Below are 16,459 nucleotides of genomic sequence, written 5' to 3' on the forward strand. Positions count from 1 at the left end.
AATGCTCCAGCGGCTTTCCAGCGTTTTGTCAACAGCATCTTTGCTGATATGCTTGACATATGCATTGTGGTGTATCTGGACAACATCCTCATCTATTCCCATGACCTTGCATCCCATAAGCAACATGTCCGAGAAGTACTTCGATGACTCTGAAAGCATCAACTCTATGCCAAACCAGAGAAATGCGAGTTCCACTCTGATTCTGTAGAATACCTTGGTTACCTCCTGTCTCCAGAAGGCCTTACTATGTCATCCGATAAAGTCAAAGCTATCATTGACTGGCCAGAGCCACGGAAGGTCAAGGATGTTCAATCCTTCTTTGGATTCACAAATTTCTATTGTTATTTCATCTTCAACTACTCGGACATTGTCACTCCACTCACCCGGCTTACACACAAGAATGTTAACTGGGATTTTTCGGAGGATTGCCGGAAATCATTTGCTGCACTCAAGAAAGCCTTCACTTCCACTCCGGTGCTTATGCACTGGATTCTGAATGTTCCTATTGTCATTGAAACCGATGCCTCTGATTATGCTATCGCTGGCATACTGTCCATTGTATGTCCAGACTCAGAGCTTCATCCAGTAGTGTTCTATTCTGGAACCCTGTCCACTCCAGAACTCAATTATGATACCCACAACAAGGAACTCCTAGCCATATATGAAGCTTTCAGAACCTGGCAACACTACCTAGAAGGCTCGTCCGAGCCTATTGATGTTGTCACGGACCACAAGAACCTTGAGTACTTCACAACCACCAAACTCCTCTCTTGCCGTCAGGCACGTTGGTTGGAGTTCCTCCACCAATTCAATCTCATCATCTGTTTCCATCCCAGAAAACTTGGAGCAAAACCGGATTCCCTCACTAGACACTGGGACATCTACCCCAAAGAGGGGGATAAGGACTATGCTCAAGTTAACCCTCATAACTTCCATCTGGTGTTCATGTCCAAACAGTTAGCTTCATCCCTACAAGCATCAACCCTAGCATATCTGGTGCTCTGAGCAGCTGTACTCATGGATGTTGACCAACTCTGAAACGATATCCTATCCACTCTCCCTAATGACCCTATCGCGTCCGCTCGAATGTCTGGTCCTCCAGATCCCAGATGGACCACAGACAATAGTGGTTTCCTCCATTGCGACAATCGTATATATGTCCCTGATTCCAATGACCTCCAACTTTGCATCCTCCGGAACACCCATGACCATCCCCTGTCTGGACACTTTGGCCAGAACCGGACACTAGAACTCATCCGATGCGGATATACCTGGCCTGGAATACGCACCTATGTCAAAGACTATGTTAAATCATGCACCACTTGCGCCCAAGCCAAGGTTCCGAGACATAAGCCATATGGATTGCTCAAGCAACTTCCTGTTCTGGAAAAGCCTTGGAACTCCATCCCCATGGATTTCATTGAGCAACTTCCGGACTCCTCCAGCTTCACAGCCATCCTCATCATCATAGATTGTCTATCCAAGCAAGCAATATTCGTTCCAACCCATGACACTATCACCTCTCCGGACCTCGCTCACTTGTTCCTACTCCATGTGTTCTCCAAGCACAGTGTTCCATCCCATGTAACCTTGGACCGGGGAACAGAGTTCATATCCCACTTCTTCTGGTCCTTAGGAAAAGCATTAGATATGATCCTCCACTTCACATCCGGATATCATCCGGAAGGGGACAGACAAACTGAGCATGCCAACCAAACCCTAGAACAATACCTCCGGATCTACTGTAACTATCAGCAGGATAACTGGTTGGAACTACTCCCCTTGGCTGAATTTGCATACAACAATGCTCTGAGTGCTACCACTGGAGTCTCGCCCTTCTTCGCCAACAAGGGATACCATCTGAACATATCCATCCACCCAGAACGTGATCTTTCCTCTGTCCGTGCACAGGAATATGCCATAGACCTCAATGAGCTTCACCAATTCCTCCAAGAAGAAATGACCCACACACAAGAATGTTATCAAGGACCTGCAGATGCAAGGCGGATACCAGCCCCAGACTTCAAGGTTGGAGATCAAGTCTTCGTCAAAGCAAAGTACTTCTGTTCCACTCACCCTTCCAAGAAGCTCTCAGAAAAGAACTTAGGTCCTTTTGACATTATATCCCATCCTGGATCACATTCCTTCACCATCCGACTCCCGGATTCCATGCATTCAGTACATCTGGTCTTCCATGTCTCCCAACTAGAACCCGCAGTACCGAACACCATCCCTAATCGTATCCAACCACCCCCACCTCCAATAGAAGTCAACGGAGAACCAGAATATGAGATATCCGAAATCCTAGACTCTAAGTTGGACTGCTGGAGATGACAATGTCAGCTTCTCTACCTCGTCTGGTGGTCTGGATATGAAGGGACAGATGAAGAGATGTCCTGGTTACTAGCCATGGAGCTTGGAAACGTGTCGGATCTAGTTTCGTTATTTCACTCTTCATATCCAGACAAACCCGGTCCAATTGCATTACAATGAGTACAAAAATCAGATACAAGTACATTAGGGGCAGAAGCGGAAATCCAGAGCTCCTCACCCATCAGTCTCCATGTCCCCTCTGGATCCTCCAGCCTCCTCCTCAACATCCTTGTCAGCATCATCCGGAGTGGAGGCGTCCACAATCCAGAATCCATTCCGGATCCCCTCCAGGAGGATGGACTGGAAGTCCCTCTGCTGCTGGATGAAGTCCTCCATGTTAGTGTTCATCCGCTCCATCACCAACCTACTCCCTTCCACAGCTCCAATACTCTCCTGGAGAAGCCCATTGGTCCGGGCCAGTTCCACTACTATGCTGTTGGCAGCAGCAACCCAGGCCTGGTCATCATACTCCACACTCCCCTCATCCGTCTCTATTCCAGTCCATGGATTGGAAGCTTCCTCCACTTCCAGTTCCTCAGGGGTAGGGCTCCTCTGATGTCTCTTACCCTTGGATTTCGGAGATGGAGTCACCACAGCGTGCTGCCTCTTCCGCCTCGGTTCCCTGGGCTTATCTGCACTTCCAGGACAGGAGACCCTATCGATCCTGCAGACATCGCAAGACTTGATCTATCCGGATATCAGTACACCCAGTTCCAGACGTCCGCAGCAAGGAATATCTCACCAGCGCATTAGACTTGGCATCCTCCCAGGAGCACGTCTTCTTCTTACTGATGCAACGAGTGCAGGGAGTATCCTGAGCTCCAGACATAGAAGCAGACTGGGACTAGCATACCCCTCAGTTCTGGATCTGATAGAGTTAGCATCACTCACCCTCCTGGCCACCTCAGCCCTCTGCCTCTCCTCTTCCTGTGCTACCTGGAGCTCAGACTGCTCAATCCACTTCCTCTCCTCCTCATGTTTCCATTCCGCTTCCTGACGCATCCACTCCGCTTCCTGACGTTTCCGCTCCTCTTCCTCTTCCTCTCTCTGAGCTGCAGCCTCCACAAGTGCCATCTGGTGCTGAAGTTCCACAAGGGTCTCCCTAGCGGATTTTCGACCACTGGATTTGTTGCCAGACATGATATTCAAAGCTAGTATGAGTGGGTAAAGTGAGGAAAGGAAGGAAGACCTAGGACACTTTGACATCCATATATCTGTGGAAACCAGAACTCACAAACTCCATCCATCAGCTTCTCCATTGATTCTTGCCCTCATATCGTCCGGTCCGGATCGTCAGATCTTGTGCCTCTAGGGATCAGCCCTAAAGGGGGGATACTGTCATATCTGCATATCCAGATCTCAGATCCGACCCTTATCTCATCTCAGATCCACATCTTATCTCCGATCCTATCCACATCTTATCTCCCCCCAACATCTCATCATCCAATCTGTTCCACTCATCCAGTCCAGTCCACAACTCATCTGAATCCACAACCAGCGCTCGTCTCCTTTCAGTAACCCCCTAACTCCGGTATTTCGGTTATCTGTATATCTGTCCTGCTTCCTTATCCGCTACCTATGTTTCATTTCCATTTCATGATTTGTGATCCGTTTCTACTTACCAATAGACTATCCACATGCTTTGTACATAGCCTCGGACTCTGCTGATTGATCATTCCATTAGATACCTATAGTATATAACCTGCTGTAACTCTCTGTAGTACCTCAGTTCAAATATCATCTTAGTTCTACTCATTCCTGTCCTCTGGACTTGAGTACCTCTACTCTCGTCACCCTCCAAGACTTAGGATTGATTCCTATAGTCTATCCGTATCTGCCTCTGTCCCCAACAGTCCACTACCATTAGTTTCTAGTCTGGACTTGTCCAGATTAGCCTTACAATACTTAACCCTCATCCGGAAGTCATCCGGATCCATTACGCTACTCATCCGACCTTCTGGATACGCTAGTCTTGCCTTCCTGAAATAAGGGGCAATACTCAGGTAAGGGGCACAGCGCATGAGCTGAGGCTGAAGCCCTTCAGATCCAGTTACCCTTTGAGTACGACCTTAACAGCTCACCACTGCTATGAATGCCATATCCAAAAACATCGCTGCCCCATCATCCCTTATCGATTACCAGACTGCTACCGCCACCAACCTCATCACCAATGCATCTTCCCCCATTGCTTCTCCACCGTCATCAGACTCCACCCTAACCAACGACTCCATTCTCACCGACTACTTCTCAATCATTGATCAAGTGGAAACCAGCGCCCTGTTCGAATCCGCTATCACTTCCCAACAATACGCCATAGAAATAGATCACCTCTTAGGAGAAAGAGGAGCAATATCTAGTGGACTCATCATCTGAATCATCAGAGACGCTAGTCTCATTGAACGTACCACCAATCTTCTTGACAATGAATGCCACAAGACCATCTTCCGTCATCTTCATATACACATTCATAATACTGCAATCCGTTTGCTGCCTGATGATACTAGGGAGGCTATCAGAGAAGCTATTCATATCATCACAGAATGAATTGCTCTCGACCCAGTCGTGCGCCCTCCCTCTCCACACATTGCTATTCCAGTCCCACCACCAATCCCTCCAACAGTTACCATTGAGCATCAGAATGATAATATCCCTCCTATTGCTGTACTTGACGTACCAGCTTCTCCGTCTCCTACCCCCATCATACCCACTACACATCAATACCCTATCAGGCACAGATCCGCCCGCATCACTAAGCGCACCGCATCAGCCTCTCCACACAGAAATCATAAATGACAATCTAGATCCCCTTCTCCCCCAGCACAATCGACTACCATCACCACAGTAAAAATGGCAACAGTCAATAACGTCATATGCCGCAATTGTCATGCCGCCAGGCACCATCACAAGAACTGCCCAGTGTACTACTGTTGGGTTTGCAAAGAGTATGCACCCAGACATCTATCAGTCTTTTGTAAAGACCTGAAAGGAGAAGTGGTCATTCCATACTGGTTTGGACTGACCCCGGCTTCTATGAAGCCCTCACTCATTGGGAGATTGAGCAGGATGCCATTTATCACGCCGCTGAGTTAGCTGACAGGTCACTCCCTATCACTGAGGAACAAGACGACTTGTTGGACTCAAATTATGATGCCAATCCTATCTACTGGGCTAACCAGGATAACTGAAGTCGGTGACTTCATCCCTAAACAAGGGGTAATGTTACAACTGCATTTGCCCCTATTCATTTTCCTTTCCTTTGTATTACGTCTTCTGACTCATCCTGTATTACATCACAATCGCTGCTGCTGTCGCTAGATGACTCATCCTTATCTCTGACTCATTTTGTATTACATCACGATCGCCGCTGCCATCGTTAGATGACTCATTCTTATCTCTCATCTCTGACTCATCATGACTCATTCTTATCTCTTATCTCTGACTCATTGGTTGACTCACGCCTGCCCTGAATCGTCTACGATTCCCTATATATAGTCAACGATGTACTTAGTGGTGCTTCACTTTAATCTTACTAGGTTTTTACCTGAATACTCTTTTGCTTAGGACCTCCAATCCTAAGTTGTCTAAGATCAATATTCAAAGCAGAGACACTCTCTTTGCTTTGTCTTACAACCCTTACATTTGTAAGGTCTTGATTCAACCTCAACCATCACTCTTATCGAGCTGTTGACACTGCAACTATCCTAGTTCATAACACATAAGGCCTAGGGATGGATTCCCTAGGCCAGAATTCTGGACCTTTGGATTTTTCCCTTATGTCTCTGTCCCAAGTCTAGGGATTGCTTCCCTAGACTGGAGTCTTGCCTTTCCGGCACTTACCCTCCCTCTGGACTTTGGTCCACTTCCTGTCCCTCTGACTCTACCTTAGGGTAGTCCACCTCTGTTTGTTTCTACATCAGACTTCATCTGATGTAGCCCCTATTCCTTCCGGATGTCCTGTCCTTCAGATGTCCCATCATCCTAACCCTCAGACATCCTGTCCTCCATACCTCCATGTCCTGTCCTGCATACCTTTGGACATCTTGTCCTCCAGACCTCCTACCCTTCCATCCTGTTTCCTGTAGAAGTATTACCTTGTAGTGGGAACTCTCCTGAGCACTTCCTGCATTCCTCTGGAACTCTCCCACACTCCTCTGGACATTTCCTATGCTCCTCCAGAAGTCCTCCAGACTTCATTGGGCCATCATCAGACTTCCTCTGAAATGAAGGGCACATGCTCAGGTAAGGGGCATAGCATACAAGCTGAGGCCAAGCCCCTCTGAGTCAGTCTCTCTCTCCTTTGAGCATGGTTCTTAACACAATCTCTCAACTGACTGCAACAACAATGGCTATGTCCTCACCATTCAAGTCAAACCCATTTGACTGTCTTTGGCTTCTTTGGCTTTGGCCAATTATCAAGTGGAGGGACATCATGAGATTTGCACTTCTCAGCAGTCATCATGTGAATCTGATTTGTGGGTTTCTTGGTTGGCCTGATGTCATACATAAGGTTTTCATATGACATGTGGACAATAGCTGGCACTGATAATGGTCCCCACCACCAAAAGTGCCATCTGATAATGTATAACAGGCATGCAAGGTCAATACATTATAAAATATACATTATGGATCTATTTTCTCACTGTCCCACAGTGGGACCATTGAAAACTCGATACAGTATTGAAAATATACACTAAAGGCATATACATTATGGCATAGTCTACTGTAGTTACGGTGCTAGGTCTCCGTACATAACGTGCACCCTAAACCAGCCGATGGATTTACACCCTGCTAGCATCGCTGTGACGATCTGGAACCATCGCCATTATGTCAGCTTATGATTAACAAATATGTCGGGAATAATTATATGTAATATGCGCTACGAAATTTGTTGTGCGGAGATAGGACCAACATAAATGCTATAACCCTATTTTTAGGCATAGATTCTATGCTTTTTTCGATTGGCCGTGTATCTCGGTAGTAAATATTATGATTCAGCCTTGTAATTTGAACAGCGGCATATCACACGATGAGGTTTTCAGTGATGTAGATCCTGTTACTAACAGGGTCTAGCCCGAGCGTAACCTGAAGGACATTTCTTTCTTTCTTTTTACCAAACCAACATCTTACCCTTGAATTTAGTTCAGGCGCAATTCACCTTGCACCCCGATCATGCAGTTCACGCGCTTCTTCGCAAGGTTGCCGTCAAGCACGACTCGGACAATGGCTGAAAACTTTTAGCAGTTGAAACCCAACTTATGACAGCATCATAGTCTCTTAGTCTCTAGGAGCAAATTGATGAATTCGGGTGAATGTTTAGCTCAACTTCAGCTCAAGGTTTGTACAACTCCCTCAACTGTACGGTATGACCAGCCTTTAGCCAGAACACCGATTTCCCTCGTGTCAAGGATGTGTATTGGCCAAGTATTCCTCGATCGGCGTTTCTGATCCTAGTCCGCTGTTATCGGGGCGCTTGATTCAACCCGTCTTCTTCGTGATCGTGAAGCCCGGATCACACTCTCCCTAAATTAACTGACCCTTGATACAATGATACGTGAGCGAGCCTTCTGCGAAGGATCTATTCACTCCCGGAGGTAATTGCAATTTGTACAGCTTCAGTGTTCCAAACTACCGGAACTGTTGCCTTTGGAGGCACGTGTTCCCAGTTATTCAATTTGCGCGAGCGCAACAAGACGCCCCGACTATAAAGACATACCGACCAGGGGGCTCGAACTGCACACAATCACCTGTACATTTTTCTTCCACTCCAAGCCAACTCCTATCTAACCAACAATTTGTTATCGTCATGGATGTTGAACAGTACGTTCTGCGAGTGTCAGATCCTGGCCTTAGTCATATCTGATGTACCCCAGATTCCGCAAAGCTGGCTATCAAGCAATCGATAGAATATGCGACTATCATGGTTCCTTAAGGGGTAGGCCTGTCTCATCCCAAGTTGAGCCAGGATACCTCAGAAAGGCGCTCCCATGTGCGCATTTTTCATTGTACCTCGCGCTTCCTCCTCATCATTATGAACGCAGCCTCTGCCCCCACTGAAGGCGAGGACTTCCAGCTCATCGCGGACGACTATCAGAAGCACATCATTCCCGGTACTTGACTCCTATTATTGCATGAATTTACGTATCTCATTTGGATTTACAGGCCTGACACACTGGCAGCACCCCTCGTTCTTTGCGTACTTCCCTACGTCAAGCACGTTTGAGGGTATACTTGCAGAATTGTACGCGTCTAGCACGTCTAACCCAGGATTCAACGTACGTCTCCACCGCAACCCTCCTGCCGTTTTTGTGACTTTTTGTAGTGGTCTGCGAGCCCAGCATGCACAGAGCTTGAGGCCGTGGTCATGGACTGGACCGCACAGATACTCGGGCTTGACAAGGCGTTTTACAATATCTCTGAGGTCGGCGGCGGCGTCATTCAGGTCTGTTTCTCATCCCTTTATATCACTAATTTATATTGATCGCTGTGCATTAGACGTCAGCATCTGACTCTGTGTTGGTCGCAACGGTTGCCGCTCGTTCACGATATATTCGTGAACACCCTCACGTGGCGATGGAGGATCTCGTGCTCTATATCACCACTCAAACCCACTCGCTTGGGAAGAAAGCTGCGCTTGTCTTAGGTCTCAAAGTGCACACACTGCAAGTCACAGCACAGGACGACTTTGCGTTGCGTGGAGACACGCTTAAGGTAGCATTGGAGGAGGACGTGAAAGCCGGGTTTCACCCTTTCATCTTGAGTATGTTCTTCGCAATGGACCGCAGTCTTGAAATTCATTTTGCTTGTTCTGCAGTCGGTACGGTAGGGACGACATCTTCCGGTGCTGTCGATCGGCTCGACGAGATTGCTGATGTCGGTGCGTATGCTGATTATGTTATCAAAACTCCTTAAAACTAATTTATACGCGCAGCGAAACATTACCCTTTCCTTTGGCTGCACGTCGATGCTGCATGGGCAGGCGTCGCATTCGTGTGTCCCGAATATCGCGAGGCATACCAACTTCCCGCCATCAATAACTATGTAGATTCTTTCTGCACTAATTTCCACAAGGTTAGTTTATTTCTGCCTCGTGAGCATCAGTCTGGACTTATAAACACTCCGCAGTGGGGTCTTATACATGTTGATGGCTCCTGTTTGTGGGTGCGGCACCGGAGGCATTTGTCCGATGCGCTGGACGTTACGCCTGAATTTTTGCGGTCGAAACACGGGGATGCTGGTGCGTTTCTGTTCCTGTTGAGTTGTCGCTTCAATATTGATGGATGTGTATAGCCACCGCTATCGATTACCGCAACTGGCATCTCGGCCTCGGCAGACGATTCCGATCGCTCAAATTCTGGTTTGCCCTTCGTACGCGCGGAGTGAATGGCTTCCAAAAGTACATCACTGATGTATGTTTATCTATTTATTCACGTCTACTCATCCTGACGTGCGGTGGTGTCTCACAAGTGTATCAGGCTGAACGCCAGGTTCGCACAGTGCATATATGAATCTGACCTATTTTCTGTTGTCACGAAGCCGTCCCTTGCGATGACAGTTTTCAGGATGGCGCCCAAGTCCCTTCCTCACCTTGGGGCATCCGAGCTAAACGCTCTAAACCGCGCTTTTTACGCTCGTCTTGCAGCACGAAGCGATATTGCGATCACCCAGACGGACCTGAATGGGGTGTTTTGTGTGAGGATGGTGATTGGTGCCGAGCAAACTGTGGAAGGTGATATTGAGCAGGCGTTGGTGTTGATGAAGGAGGAAGCGGTGGTTTTGGTGAGGAACTGGGAGGGGATTGGAGGTCGGAGAGGCAGGAAGGCGTATGTGGTTCCATCTCAGTCTCATTGAAGATATACCTATTGCGAGTAGCTGTAGCTGTAGTCATAGATGCCTGTTCCCGACACTTTATTTCCCTCCTGACTACACTTGGACAAGTCGTATTTGCTATTCTTTCTTTCAATCCGATTGTTTTTGAACAGCAGGAAAGTGCGGTATATGTCATGAACTTTTATGTTCCCCACTTCTTGGGCTTGTGCGAATTTCGTCGATTAGGACCTGTAATCGATGGAGCAGGAGAATGTCAACATGGCTCATTCACAGCATCAGAGTCAAGCGTGACCGCTCAGACCAGTGACCGTGAGGATGACTGTCTTCAGACATACTAGTGGCACGTAATGTAAATAGGCGAAACAATAATGCATAGTGGATGGTAGGCATTGCTTGTTTACGAGATCCACGCTTGATCTGCGCACCAATTCACCGACGGCCGTCTAGTACCCACTCATCTCCCTAAGAGAGCCAGACCAAAACAATCCTATTCATCGATAACGTACACACACACGACGGAAGCAGACATGATAAGACGCAGTACATATATGCGGTAACACTTTCGATAGCTCAGCCTTGAACGCCTCTGCAAGGCGGTGCCTAGTTGACAGGGGTGAGTACCCACTGCTGGTAGGCATCCGCTGAGTTGAAATTCGCCAGTTTCACCTTGTGAACGCTATGAGCAAAAGGCTCTGAAAAAAAAACCATCAACTTACTAAGTTGTCATCGTCCGGAAGGGATAGCACCAGGTCTGGGTTCCCGAGAGTGAAACTAATCCTGTACACGCGAGTCGTTAAACTAGCAAAAATATGTCGCTGAGGCGTCGGATTCTCACCTATAAGTCTCATTCACGCCTTGAACAAGTTCGACGAGAAACGCGGACCTGTCATAAACGACTGGTTCATTCACACCCTGTCCACGTTCGCGTCAACCGACAAGCAGATGAATGAATGAATGCCGATCCAGCATACCTCCTTGACAGTGGTGAAGAATCCATTGCCATTGTAGCCCTTGTTGTAGGTCTGAATGGTGAAAGTGTTGTCGGAGTTCTTTGGCTCGGTTTGTTTCTTGATCATCCACTAGCATACGTGATGTGTGTGAGAACCGATCACAAAGTGAGTGCGAACGCGTATAGATACCATTTGAGCCTCGGTGCCATTTTTGGTGTAGCCTTGGATCGAGTTGCCTTCAACGGTGCTGTCGTCCTTCAGATCGAGCATGAGGTCTTTGCCGATATTTCTGACAGTATACACTCCATTTTTGGTGAAAGACATTGTATAAGATGTAGGTCGCTAGTAAGATGATTCGACTTGAATGAGACGAGTAATCGACAAAAGAAAGCTCATAGAACGGTAGGCTTTTATACTGAGCATCTTGGGTTGTTTTGGCTCAACATTGAGCTGAAGCGAGGACGTTGGGTAGAGTCTGCCAGGGGTCTTTTCATGGTGAATGCCGTCAGCGCCCGGTGTCCGGATTCTATTTGCTCAAGATTCGAAGTTGTTTGAAGGAACCGAGCAGATTCCAAATGATAACAGGGGACCAGAAACCGAGTAAGCGGTTGCCCGAGGCGTAACTCGACTGACTTCATTCAGTTTGGGCTCACTCGAAGGTGGCAAGCCACTTGATGAAACATGGAAGTGCCGGGTAGTCGCTGCCGAGAAATTCGCAAAAAAATCTGACAAGGAATGATTAGTAACTCCTCCGGCAGTGCCAGAGCGACTTGTGGCTTGATCTGCGGGATGCGGCCTCAAGCCCACCGCATCCACAATAGCTGCTCCTACCGTTGACAAGTTTGCTCCTCGATTTCAGTTCGAATATATTGCCAGAGTCAACTAACGGCAGAAGAGCGTGTTGGAGCATGATTATCAGACAAATGTGCTGCGATCGGCAAAAATTCCCCGCAAACGAAATTCAGAACAATGTTTTGTAAACTTTGCAATCCATATGGAAGCCCCATGTAGATACCGAGAAGTTGAGTAATGATCGGGGGTTGAGACGAATAACGCGGTTAGCCAGTTAAGCTTGACGGCATTGTTCGAGAACGAAGTCTACAGCTGTCAGAGAGGGAGTGGGTGGTGCTGCCTGCAACTTGCCTAGGTCTCAGCCAATTATCGTTTATTGAAGTACTAGTATACCTGTCGAAGGATATTTGGGATGGTGTTGCCAGGTAATTTCCAATGCTACTCACCAATTACATAAGGCTTCCGCTCGGAGGCCTTTTCATTACGTTCTTACGTCACACCGCCGGTACCCAGTTTTCACCACGGTGGCGAAGGTTATGTTTTTATCGCCCGAAAGTTGCCCGAAAGTGGTAGTTATAATGCTTGAGCACTACTCCCAGAATCTGTCCTAATTTGGTAGTTCCACAATATCAACATTTTCTGGCCAGCCTAAGTCTCACCCTGCTCCTCCCTGTGTAGTGCGCTAGCGTATATCATTAATAACCAGAATACACTCAATAGAACATATTGGACTACTAAATGTGCTACCAATGTATCAAAGGGAGTGTATACTTATCATTACTAGCTATAATACTTTGTACCTCATTTACAAGAAAGAGAGCGAAAATATCAGTGGAATTATGTAATGTCCAAGGTCATTGCTGAGCAGTGAACGAAGTCTTCATCTCTGCCGTAACTGAGGTAATGCTCGTACCTTGCTGTAGGAGCCAAACAATTCCGGAGTAAGGTCACGGTATCACCGAGCCCCTCCTCCATTAACGCGGGAGTCGGGAATAGGTGGCATGGAGAAGGCGGTGCTGTGGCGCTACCGGGAGTTACTTCCAACATTATGTAATCATGATGGGTTGGTCAATGCCGGTGACGGTGCCTAGTTTTGTAAACTTCTTTTGCAATGGAGGCGCTAGGTAGTTTGGATCTGGTTTCTCCGTCTCATCTACAAGGTAGTTTCGTAAAATGTACATCTCATTACGAACAAGCCTAGGGGTGCCCCAGCACTTGGGGTACGCATTCTTTCGGGAATATCTATCAGTATACGCACCACCAAATGTCTTGAGCCGTGAGATTAAAGGAACCATGTCGAATGTCGCTGGAAACATGTTAGTAGTCAAATACGTGCGAGGGAATAAAAATGAAGCTATATACTGTGGAGAAGAGGACGTATCATGGGTCTACGGGATCATCAAACAGTAAGTTGCCATGATGTATCTACTGACAAAGAGCAGGTCCGTATATCAGTCTGGGTTCTGGAGATAAAGGACAAGTTACATTAAAATCGTCAGACTGCAAGTTGTATCAAGTAACAGCCAGTGTAGTTCTAGATTGTCGATGTGGTTTGAATATAAATAAGACTCCGATCCAGCCGAGCGGCTTGCAGGTACGAGATCTTATCGTCAGGTGCTGAGCCAATGGCTGGGTACACCGCGGGTAGGCGGTATTAGTATCATCCACCATGATTCAAGTTATGGGTTACAGGACCATGGGGAGCATGTCGGCCTCATTCCTCGGCCGAGCCAATATGCTCCCCATGTACCAATGAGACACCGAGTAAAAACACGTCTCGGTCAAGCAACGCCAACTCTTCCCACACAAATAACCAAATCCTCTATGCTTATCAATTAAGCCCGCAAAGATTTGTTTATTCTTTTCTTCTCCTAAGAATTCACATTCACTGCAATTCTAGATATCTTGCCTTCGCTACCTTCAACAAATATCATCCCCTCCAATACATTTAATCTTTCCCTTCGCTCCACCTTAATGTGGCCATTAAAGGACTCGTGAACCGAAGATATTGTCATATATCCCGATACATGATCATATATAGGAAAGATTTTCTTTATATTGGAATATAAAGTCATATAAAGCCATGTAGTATAACGTCGGAAAACCACCGCAATCAACGTAAAGCACCCTGGGTACACTCAAGAATTCTCTGATGGTTACTATACAAAGGCCAGTGCATCAAGAAAAGCATTGTGAATGGCTTTGATGATGGAAGATTGAATTTGCAGGTGTAGTTCGCGTCGCGCCAATTTTTAGCCTAGGGACTCCTATGGCAGTGAATTGCAAATGGCTTTACAAACATTCCTCACTCTCGCTTGCTTGGAAGCTTTGTCGATAACCTCTCGGCATCTACATGGGACTTCCGTATCGATCGCAGCACATTGTCAGGACTACATGCAGGGCTTCCATATGGATTGCAAAAGAAGTTTACGAAACGTTGTTCTAAATCTTGTTTGCGGGGACTTTTTGCCGATCGCAGCACATTGTCAGGACTTTTCGAGAGTTCAATTGATTTCTCGTATCAACGGGAAGTACAGCACTACTGTCAGCTTTTCGGTCGAGGGGTAACTTTGGTCCCATGGTTAGGTTGTCCTTGCATGCCCCAACAACCTGTCTTGAACCCAGCGCGACCCGCGGCACACTCATTTGTCTGATAATCATGCTCCAACACGCTCTTCTGCCGTTAGTTGACTCTGGCAATATATTCGAACCGAAATCGAGGAGCAAACTTGTCAACGGTAGGAGCAGCTATTGTGGATGCGGTGGGCTTGAGGCCGCATCCCGCAGATCAAGCCACAAGTCGCTCTGGCACTGCCGGAGGAGTTACTAATCATTCCTTGTCAGATTTTTTTGCGAATTTCTCGGCAGCGACTACCCGGCACTTCCATGTTTCATCAAGTGGCTTGCCACCTTCGAGTGAGCCCAAACTGAATGAAGTCAGTCGAGTTACGCCTCGGGCAACCGCTTACTCGGTTTCTGGTCCCCTGTTATCATTTGGAATCTGCTCGGTTCCTTCAAACAACTTCGAATCTTGAGCAATAGAATCCGGACACCGGGCGCTGACGGCATTCACCATGAAAAGACCCCTGGCAGACTCTACCCAACGTCCTCGCTTCAGCTCAATGTTGAGCCAAAACAACCCAAGATGCTCAGTATAAAAGCCTACCGTTCTATGAGCTTTCTTTTGTCGATTACTCGTCTCATTCAAGTCGAATCATCTTACTAGCGACCTACATCTTATACAATGTCTTTCACCAAAAATGGAGTGTATACTGTCAGAAATATCGGCAAAGACCTCATGCTCGATCTGAAGGACGACAGCACCGTTGAAGGCAACTCGATCCAAGGCTACACCAAAAATGCACCGAGGCTCAAATGGTATCTATACGCGTTCGCACTCACTTTGTGATCGGTTCTCACACACATCACGTATGCTAGTGGATGATCAAGAAACAAACCGAGCCAAAGAACTCCGACAACACTTTCACCATTCAGACCTACAACAAGGGCTACAATGGCAATGGATTCTTCACCACTGTCAAGGAGGTATGCTGGATCGGCATTCATTCATTCATCTGCTTGTCGGTTGACGCGAACGTGGACAGGGTGTGAATGAACCAGTCGTTTATGACAGGTCCGCGTTTCTCGTCGAACTTGTTCAAGGCGTGAATGAGACTTATAGGTGAGAATCCGACGCCTCAGCGACATATTTTTGCTAGTTTAACGACTCGCGTGTACAGGATTAGTTTCACTCTCGGGAACCCAGACCTGGTGTGCTATCCCTTCCGGACGATGACACTAGTAAGTTGATGGTTTTTTTTCAGAGCCTTTTGCTCATAGCGTTCACAAGGTGAAACTGGCGAATTTCAACTCAGCGGATGCCTACCAGCAGTGGGTACTCACCCCTGTCAACTAGGCACCGCCTTGCAGAGGCGTTCAAGGCTGAGCTATCGAAAGTGTTACCGCATATATGTACTGCGTCTTATCATGTCTGCTTCCGTCGTGTGTGTACGTTATCGATGAATAGGATTGTTTTGGTCTGGCTCTCTTAGGGAGATGAGTGGGTACTAGACGGCCGTCGGTGAATTGGTGCGCAGATCAAGCGTGGATCTCGTAAACAAGCAATGCCTACCACCCACTATGCATTATTGTTTCGCCTATTTACATTACGGCTAGTATGTCTTCAGACAGCCATCCTCACGGTCACTGCTCGAGGCATAAGCACGTACAGCGACGTGCCCGTGTTTCACAAAGTCTTAGGACTGCGAAAATGCTCTTATGATTTAATGACCGAGGTTGAACGAAGTAGATTAAAAGGTCCGAGATGTCTATTGACCTCTGTTGGAGTCCGAGAGATCCGAGTCGACCATCAGGAAAAGTGTACATCAGGAAATTACGAGTTCGCTTTTGACCCACTTATATCCAACTTTTCGCGCGGACCGAGAACGGAAGAAGAGATTAAAATGTTTGAGATGCCTATTGACCTCTTCCCAGTCCTTCCGATAGCGTCTCCTAGC

The 16,459-nt window shown here is 47.2% G+C and overlaps 2 protein-coding genes across 2 annotated transcripts; one reads left to right on the forward strand and one right to left on the reverse strand.

Annotated features, from left to right (window-relative positions):
- Positions 1 to 10,662: 10,662 nt before the first annotated feature.
- On the reverse strand, positions 10,663 to 11,474 carry BJ212DRAFT_1496522 (uncharacterized protein; the record flags this gene model as incomplete). Its single annotated transcript, XM_041341536.1, has 5 exons — positions 10,663 to 10,866; positions 10,917 to 10,977; positions 11,036 to 11,112; positions 11,172 to 11,279; positions 11,340 to 11,474. The coding sequence occupies 5 exons, from the start codon at positions 11,472 to 11,474 to the stop codon at positions 10,801 to 10,803; spliced, it is 447 nt and encodes a 148-aa protein (XP_041185942.1). The 3' UTR covers positions 10,663 to 10,800.
- Positions 11,475 to 15,186: 3,712 nt separating this feature from the next.
- On the forward strand, positions 15,187 to 15,858 carry BJ212DRAFT_1305234 (uncharacterized protein; the record flags this gene model as incomplete). Its single annotated transcript, XM_041333736.1, has 5 exons — positions 15,187 to 15,267; positions 15,381 to 15,488; positions 15,548 to 15,624; positions 15,683 to 15,743; positions 15,793 to 15,858. 5 exons carry the CDS (start codon positions 15,187 to 15,189, stop codon positions 15,856 to 15,858), a joined length of 393 nt encoding a protein of 130 aa, XP_041185943.1.
- Positions 15,859 to 16,459: the final 601 nt, after the last annotated feature.

This window comes from Suillus subaureus, assembly GCF_016647635.1.
Source record: "Suillus subaureus strain MN1 chromosome Unknown BJ212scaffold_109, whole genome shotgun sequence".
NCBI lineage: Eukaryota > Fungi > Basidiomycota > Agaricomycetes > Boletales > Suillaceae > Suillus > Suillus subaureus.